Raw genomic sequence first — 9,617 nt, forward strand, 5'->3', positions numbered from 1 at the left:
GTTCACAGCTGCTGTCACTTCGGTTGCTAATAGCAATCCTGCAGAACACGCAACTGGAATAGTAGCTAAAAGCAGGCGGCATTTGCAACCCTTTTGTTAGGGTTCATCACCCATTCACCCATCTGCACCATATTCTCTTCTTTTGTCACGTTCAGAAACAGAAATTAGGACAGATGTCCTTTAGGATAGGATTCGTTTTCCACTGCCACCAGTGTATCACCCCAAGACTTCCCTGAAGACAATGCATTTTACGGTGCAAGGGCAGAATACAGACGTACAGAAGGGTTGGAGACCACTAGCATGGCCCAAATGCCATGCTGCCTAGCAGAAGTACACTGGTCGAGTCCCATATGCCCTCGAATCTCAAACAAAGAATTAAGCAAATGATCACACCATTACACGAGGTACTTTGTATACAACTTCCTCTCGGTCGAAAGGTAGCCAAACTCTAGAGGTGTGGTATGGGCAGCAATAATTCTGGAATTGGGTACGCCATAATCAGAGGAGTCGGAAAAGACACAAGTCTTCTGGAACAAGTTAGTACGGGTTAGCATCATGCCAGATTGTAACTACGAAAAGAGTAAGCATACAAAATCCTCATCACCTTCTAGAATGTAAAGTATAATTAGAGTGAAAGGAAACAATGGGAACAAAAGACGGCAATCGTTAAGGGAAAATGCGAACACCCATCCTAAAAATAAACCCAGCTCTAATTTCGTCCAAAGTACACACTTGTGCTACATCACTTCCCTTTTCCTTTGGTGATGTTATAACGTTTTGCCGAACAGAATGATGTCGAAAAGTTAAGCAACCTGTTCACACCTCTTTTTTCTTTCGCTGCATATATTTAATGAAGAAAAGGGCAATTTCACAGGGTGAGTGACCGAAACGCGGCATTTTATCCACAAAGTGAGATAAATACGCGCCTATATATGCACATCTGCTTGTGCTTAAATAAAAAAGCAGCTTTTTAGTTGTAGCTAGAGAAAAATAGTTTATTTTGGGTGCAGTGAAATAATAATTGACCTGACCTGTTGATAAGCGGATTGCTCTATTAGGCGATCAATTCATAGTAAAGTGAGGACCCGACACGTAACCGCTCTTTTATCACTAGATACGTATTAATCCTCTCGGTACGTGTGGTAGAGCTCTCGAGTTATTCAAACTACATATTTTTTTACAGTCATGCTCTACAAATGTGTGCGTTGAAATGGTATAAAGGTATTTAAGCTCGATGATATTGCGACAATCTGACGAACAAATCCAACCTGTAATACCACAAGTGTTTGTTAACTCTCGGATTTGGGACCTTGCAATTGTACCTCCGCCAGGGGGGGCGTGGCCTCCGGGTTATGCTAGTAGCCCCCTAGCCCCTTTGTATATCGGCAATACATAGTCAGCCCCAGTATTACGTCTTCTTTCGCCTTCTGAAAACTCTCGAACGCGCTAAGAAACCATCCTTAGTAAAAACTAAGCTTTAATGTGGCCCAAAGAAGGTGTTTTTATCTCTAAATAATAGTTTCATAATTTGAATGTGGCAAATGCTGTGGGTGTCAACTTTATGCAGCCGTTTTGCAGCATATTAATGAGGATCCGATATCACCTTGTGAAGTGCTGATGGTATTTATGGAAGTTTTTAAGCGTAGGTTGCAAACACTGATAAAAGTAATTGTTGGCTCAATGACATTTGATCCACTTGGGTGTATGGAATGACAAAAGGGTTGCTTTTGCCGCCACCCATTGAAACTCGATATTGTCCATCAAAACTCTCCTAGGTCCCAAGTCGAGAGGCGTTAATGAGATGATTTTGCGAATTAGCGTTGGGGCAAGGAATGCATTTCCACTTCTATTACTTTAGCATAAAAGCATATCAAACTATACAGTGCTAGACAAACGCATTTATGCAAAGGGTATAAAAATAGCTTTTGCTGGAGCAGATCGGTCCCGTGAAATGCTCATCAACTAAACCAGTTTAGGAGAAGTAAAGTCTTAACCGATAAGTTTTGGACTTAATAAACGATGGGGTTAGAGACATTCTTTCCAAACTCTACATCATTCTCGACGAGACACCAGGATTCTTTAAACTGTATTTTTGTAAAGGGCTTCGAATCTAGAAGAAAAGAGAAGAACTTAGCCACAACCACCTCTGTTTCTATTTCGATAGTTTTATTCCCTACTTGTTAATTGTGCAAAAGTCTAGTGGTAACACATTGTCTCTTGAAAATTCAATCTTTACCATTTCAGGAGGTAAAATCAGTAGAATACAAATGATAAAGATAAGAGCATTTACTACCCACCCCTCCTCACATCTCAAAGTGAGAATCTTCTCACTGTGATACGCGGTATACTGTATGAGATCTTGCATTGTCTTGTGGAAAAAATAAGAAGGCTTTCTACGCTTTGACTTATTGACAGGTCCTTGCTGTTTCTCTAAACCAAGGAGGAGATGAGGAGGAAGAAGTTCTGCATATACGCCTTGAAGCCCCTTAAGTTATTAATCCATTCTGAGCAATTATATTAACAGTCTACTACTACTACCACCAGCACCACCATTAGCACATACAAGACATGGACTCTCATTAGCAACTAGGGCCTTAGTAGTGTATGGGCCGTAGTGGGTGGTCAGTAGTTTCGTTTAGAAGTAATCACGGATGTGTTCATTTGCCTAACGTCAAACTACAAAATCCACTTCTCTTTACAAATCGATTGGTCCATCAGCCGGTCAGCCAGCCAGCCAGCCGGCGATGATTAACTTGATGGTGTGATGCTTCTTACCATCTATTAGTGCAGGGAGATGGGATCCATTTGCTCAGTTGCCACCACGACTTACCCTTCCCACTTCCTTCCTCCCAGTTAAAGTGGGTGTTTAAGATTTTCCGTATCATCACTCACCTTCAACGGGACCAAGTGTTCTCGACACGTTAACTTCCTATTACTACCTTTACTACTGCCAACACGTAATTCGCCATGGCCTAGAATAGAATGTCTTCTTAAATGCAATGCAGCATTTTCGAGTGATTAGTCTTTCGTCACCAGAACCACATTTTTTAAGCCATGTGCTTCTGGGCAGTGCAGTCTCCTATTGCACACCGCGTCCTCTCTAGATGCTCTTCACGAAACCATGCGGGAAATTTCCGCAACTACCTCTTTGGAACCGACTTCAACTGAGATTCTATGCGACGAGGGTGGGGGAACCGAAATAGGAAGTGAGCACAATAAAGAAGGCCGCATTGATAGCCTATGCTTAGTAATGCGTATCCCTAAACAATCTCACGATTTTTGCAAGTTTCTTTCAGCTACGTCAAGTGTTGCAGCGAGCTGAACCGAAAACCGCAGTCACTTTTTGATCAGCAGCTGGAAATGTACGAGTTCTAGTATTTTTTTCTTGGTTTCCAGAAATTAAGGCCAAATCTCTTATTCTATAATTGTTTGTGTAAGACTCCGCCCTTGCACTTCCTCTGGGTGGCATGGGCTGTGGGCCATACCAGTAGCTTCCAACCTTGCTGTATGTCGGCGATGCATATTTTGTCCCAGTGTCATGCCCTATTTGTCCTCAGGAAAGACCTGCGACGCTACATTAACAGCATCGGAAGGCAAATCCGATCCCATCGGACAACCGATCTGATTTCTTTTGCTCACTACTACACCTAAAGGTAAAAAAAGGACATATTCCGTGGATGGGCGAATTGTGATGACCCCCAACAGTAGGGTCGAAAATGGTGTCAACCCCCGTAAAATCCCCTGATTCCGTGTTCCTAAGGAAGACCATTAACAAGTGAAGTGACACTAGCCGTGAACCTCCTGAAAAAGCTTGCTACGATCCGCCTACGTTACTTGCATGAATATGTCAAGGAAGGTGACACGCTTTGCCTCCTCCACCTCTCTACTGGCTAGATATAACCAGGTATCACTGAAGTGAGAAATAGTACAAGGGGGAAAAGATGAGAAGCCTTGTCCCCGCGAAACTACTGAAACACTTCTGCTTTTAGGTCAGTATTCTTGCCACAGCTTATCCCCCCTTGTCCCACTGCAGTACCCAAGCAGGACGAATTTTTGAATTTAGTTTAATTACCGAGAGACATCAGTGAAGTTGCAATCCAATATCTTCTGAGTTGCATGGCAATCCAATGGCTGGTACTGTTGCTTCGTGGGTGCTTTGTTTTTGAAACACCGACTACGTTGTGATGGCCGACGCTGGAGGTTGGCCAATAGGGCGCCAAAGAGGGCACTCAAAAGTGGAGAGGAGCTGCGCAATGCACTGTGTTTGTTCAACCCTCAGTTTTGGTAAAGGGGCACTTTGATGCTTCGCTATCGTGCCCTAGCTGGGCGGCCTGTCCTCTGGACCACGCTTATAGCCCAAGCTCTTCTTTCGATAGTAAATACATATTCTGCTTAAGCATTGTCTTCTTTCGTCTCCAGAGAAGTCTTGGGGCTCTACAAAGCAATATTTCTTTTATTATGCTTAACTGGAATGTGATTTTGCATCATCCAATATCTCAAATTTCTTCGGAGATGATATAAAGCAAATCAGAAAGTGGGATTATAATAGTGCATTAAAAATTGTGGTACCATTATGCAAAGAAGGTAAATTCAACGGAGCGTATTCAAGCATGAAACTTTGAAGTATTTCTATTCGAAATAGGGTATTTTCAAAATCCGACAGCTATTTAGGAAAAACGCTCCTAAATTCATGAAATCTATCCGAAAATTATTAAGTATTTAAATAGCTAAAGTCCCTTTAAGTAAAAGAATGTTAGTCATTGAATTGCATATTCCACTAATTTTCATTTTGCAAAGAAAAATTACTACATTCTTTTAGAAAAATCCCAACAACTACGCTATTTTTCTCTTTTAGGAAACAACTGCTAAAGCTATCACTTGGAGGTGCACTCATTTATTCTGACAACTAGTTGGAACTTTCCATACCAAGTCGTAGAGGGTGAACAGTCCCCATCTGGTCGATTTGCCTCTCAGGAAGAAGAGGTAGCGATGTCCTCAAGCCGAAAGTTGCCTTTTGAAATAAGCAAGTGAACGGAAAACCCAAAGTTGTCGATCAACCAATCAAATTCGAGCTACCGTAGGATGAGGGGTATAAATAATGAGGCGGGTGGCGAAGGCTATTCTCGAGGAAGTCTTACAACCTCTTTTTGGACCGAAATGACCTCATACTGTGCAGTCTTTATGGTACCTCTCCTCACCCTTCTGATACTCTGGGGCCATCTGCCGGCGTGCGAGTCGACTCCACTTCCATCAGAACTCATCGTCAGACGGGGTCGAACACTCCAGGACCTATGTATGTGTTTTCCACTGTTGTTGTTAGTTGAAAACAAGTTGATTATTAGAAAGGAAGACTTGAGCTAGGTTTATATGCATGTAAGTGGGAGTCAAAAGTTTAAGTAAATATCTACTTACTTTGCTTAAATTGGGCCGATCCAAATTTCATATAAAAGTGAGGTTTGGTGCTCAGAATTGCATCCACTTTCTAGTCCTTCATCAAATCCCGACATTCTTTTGACGTTTAAAAGAGACGTTAAGCGTTCGCATTACCCATAAATCTTTGGACCATTATTCCTCTCTAGTGGGTAGCGATTCCTTGCCTTCGGGATTTCAAACTGCCGTAGTTGTCTACCACCGTAACAATTTGTTTACGTAAGCAGTTTTTACGCAGGAAAGAAGAAATATACAGGCTAAAATATTTTTATGATCTGCAAATAAGAGTGTCATACTAGGTTACCACTGTAATCCCTATCTAGCAAATGGCGCTTCAAAGCAGCACTCCTAATTCGGTGGTTTTGTCCCCTCAGGAAGCCGTTGTAGAAATAAGATTTAAGAAAGTTTTATTGAATCGAATGAGAGTGCGTTCCTGTCAGTGTATTCTTATTTTAAGGATTCATGGTTTTTAACGTATTTTTTCAAATATTTAAGGCCATTTGGTGAGCCTCCCTGAAAAGGTCAGGTATGTGGTTGCGCTCCGTAACACTGAGCCTCCAGCACCGACCAAACTGCTTTTTATCGGTACTTAACGCCCCACTTTCTTAGAGGCGATGGTGAATTCATTTTTCTCTTCTACTTTTTCGCGACTTTTGGCTATATTACGAGAGTTTCAGTCAAATAGTACTGGTCTTGAAATAGATGTTCCACGTCGTTGGGAGCCGAGTCGTAACTTGGCCAGTGCTACTAAGGAGTCTGAAGTGTGTACGACAAACCGGTCCCGTCTGTAATGCAGTGCGCACTTCTGGACTTCCCTGAGGACAATTTCCGTGCAGAATGTTTTACCGACCTACAGAGGGTCTTGGGAATTCTAACATAGTCAGGAGGGCGGGCTACTCGGCTGGGTACAATGGTGGAGCCCCTAAGCTTCCTGCTACCAAAACCGAAAGATAAACAAAATATTATAGTGTTTTACAAATAAGGGGTACCTTGTATGAGCTTATTTACATTTTCTTAGATCGGTACGTACAGCAACAATATTTGATGTGTCTCAAGTGTCCCAACTGCCCATGTGAAACTAGTAAGTGACTTCACTTTACCTTTTCTTTGAAAGTAAATAAAGATTTATAAGTCTGAAACGTAATTATGAATACTTTACCTATTGTTAGTAATGAATAATCGCAAATAGAGCACGTAAAACAATAATACGTCTTGAATGCTGTCTTTAAAGTAAACGCAGAACAAACTCTAAACAGATTCAAGTTATGTACCAAATCAAACGATAAGCAGGGATATTAAACGCACTTTAAAGTGCGGAATGATGTAAAAATTGACATTTCCAAAGTACAATTTGTAGTAATGCGCTAACATTATTGCGTATGATTTTCAGAGTTCAACATAAGAAGACGATCTGGAGGCATCAATTGGCCTCAATACATGAATGCAAGTGGAATGACAGCAAAGAATATGGAAGAGGCTCTAGACGACTACTAGAGGGAGCACCATGAATGAGGCAGTGCTCTTTTGCATAAGTAAATAAAACGCTGTCTGCACATCAAGATACTCTCTTTTCAAACATTAATGCTGTGTGCCAAGGGTCGTTGCAACTTCAACTCCACGGTCAAGTGTTCTTCGAGAACGTATCCAAGAATTTTGAAATTCTGTGATCCTTTATTTAATAGCTAGAAAAATTATTAAATCATTGCCGTGCAAAGCCACAGATTTGCTGTTTACTGAGGTGTTTGTTTTCAGGGAGGTAGTTAAGGTCAAATGCATTTGTCCCCTTGGATAGGGGAGGCGAAGGCGGTGATTTAATGCCAGTCTGGAACGTGTTATATGATGATACCCTCCGAATGGAATGCTTGCTCAATGATAATGTGCCACCATATTGTTCTGACAAACGCAGGTATTTGCTTCGTAGAGCCAGAAGAATAATGCCCACCCCACCACAAATGGAGTTTTCAGATTGAATTGTCACAAAAGGATAGTAATTTATCACTTTTAAAGAGAATACTACCAGCCATTGCTCAATCATAGAGACCGCTTCATTAATCTACTTCATAGGTGTTGGCAAAATTAGGAATACAAAGGAAACAGCAATTTATTTCCTAGGTTTGAAGGCAATTACCATCACCCAAGCTTTACAGCTTGGAACCCCTGCCATTCTTCCCTTTTCCACCTCTGCCTTCGCGTTTTCCGCTACCACCTCTGCGTTTTCTCGCTTCTTTTCGAGAGGGAGGTGTTTCCGGCTCCGGAGCTGTGGTTGTGATTGTAGTTGTGGTTACCTCGCTAGCAGTCTCCTCTTCCTCCTCCTCCTCTGCCACGTCTTCCTCCTCTTCTACCTCTTCCACCTCCTTCTCCATCACAACTTCCTCCAGTTCAGCGTTCTCCTCAGTAGTAGCGGGGCCATCCGGATACTCATAGCATTCTGTCTTGGAACAAAGGAATTTGCATTTGGAGTCAGAACAGCCGTAGCCATCAAAGCCCGTTTTGGAGCACGTGATATTGCTACAACCGGGGAAAGAGAAGATCCTGTCAGCCTCCTTTAGAGATGTGGTCTGGATGTTCTTTTCAATCTCAACACTTATTGGCTCTTCATGGACCTTTTCTGATCCCTCCTCTTCTTTCTCATCCCCTACCTCACTACTATGTTCGATTTCGTATTCCTCCTCATATTCCTCTCCATCCCCTTCATCATCTTTGTAGCCCTTCTCGTACCCATATTTGTCTTCCTCATCTTCTTCCTCCTCCTCTTCTGTCGCTTCATCTTCGTCGTAGTATTTAGGCTCATATTTGTCGTACTCACCCTCGTCCTCTTCATCGGATTCGCTATCATGGTCTTCGTCATAGGCTGCTTCTTCCTCCCCAGTATCTTTATGTGGCTCTTCTGCGCTTTTGGCATCATAATCCTCCTCATATGGGTATTCCAATTTGGATTCTTCCTCTGAAACTTTAACCGACGGTTGTTCATCAACGGGTTTGGGATATTCAACCGGATTAACTTCCTCTTTCTCCTTTTGCACGCCTTTGCTTACCCTTCCATAGACTACCTTTCCCACCGTTGCTTCTTGCTGCACGGCAGGTCGGCTGCTCTCTTGAAGTTTCCTTGAGTTAAGGAATTCTCCTTCCGCATTACGGCCGCCATCCGGCGTTTTGAAGTACACTGGGAAATATTTTTCAGAAAATCGCCTGGTCGGTTTGTACTCCTGGCCACGATACTTATAGGGTCGAGCTGCAGTTGCAGCAACGACGAGAAGACAAAGAATGCAGAACTTCATACCGTTGCTCGTTCGATGGTTGCTTGGGTTCCTCCATGAAGGGTGCTTTTATATACGTACAATCCAACGATTTATCGTGTTTGCTCTTCTGCACTCAGCGTGGGGCGACTACAACTGCGCGCTTTGTTAACCTTCGAAAGGTCATGTAAAATAGTTAGCTGTGCATCCGAGTGCATGTGACCAGATTAACAGGTCAAATAAACCAATCTACGGCTCGCAAATCACTTAGTTATTTAAAACCAAATAGTAAAAGTGAAACTGACATATGACGAATGGAATACGCGGATTGTGTTCTCGGGAGTTTGCCATTGGGTTTCAGTAGTGCTAATTTTACTGTCAGTTCAACTTTCCTTGTGCACATTACCTGCATAAAGAAGAATGTCTTAATTACGACAAAGCTAGGCTTTTTGATACTCGTGGTAGTAGTACATGAATTACTTTTTTAACTCTCAGCTTTGATCAAAGACCAATTAGGGGCTCGACCATTGCACTTCCGACGGGCGGCATGGCCTCTGGATCATGTCAGTAGCCCCCAGACCCTTCTGTACGTCGCCAATACATATGTGGACATATTATGCCCCCTTTTGTCTAAAAGGCAGTCTCGGAGCGCTGCATATTTCAACCTCTTATGAATGGTTTTTACTCGCGTGCTTTAAGAGCCATTATTAAGCCTTAAAATATCCATCACAATTATTTGGAATGGTTGGTTGTAACGAGAGAATGGGTAAGACCCAGTAGTGTTGGAAGTTTCTGCTTTCTTAATCCAAAAGAGACAACGGGAGCAATATATTCTCACAGTGGTTTTCATTACCATAGCTAGAACCTTAAGGAGTACTCCTTGTATATGCTTTGCTGTAAAGCGAAGCCAAGGTGGCTAGAAATACCGCTTTACTACTAAACTATTTTTGG

General features: G+C 42.4%; 1 protein-coding gene across 1 annotated transcript; it reads right to left on the reverse strand. All coding sequences in view use genetic code 11, as the record gives it.

The window, feature by feature from the left end:
• Positions 1-7,571: 7,571 nt before the first annotated feature.
• Positions 7,572-8,708, reverse strand: EGR_02559 (hypothetical protein; the record flags this gene model as incomplete). The annotated part of the gene is made up of 1 exon (XM_024491808.1): positions 7,572-8,708. One exon carries the CDS (start codon positions 8,706-8,708, stop codon positions 7,572-7,574), a length of 1,137 nt encoding a protein of 378 aa, XP_024353623.1.
• Positions 8,709-9,617: the final 909 nt, after the last annotated feature.

This window comes from Echinococcus granulosus, assembly GCF_000524195.1.
Source record: "Echinococcus granulosus chromosome Unknown EG_S00012, whole genome shotgun sequence".
Lineage (NCBI taxonomy): Eukaryota > Metazoa > Platyhelminthes > Cestoda > Cyclophyllidea > Taeniidae > Echinococcus > Echinococcus granulosus.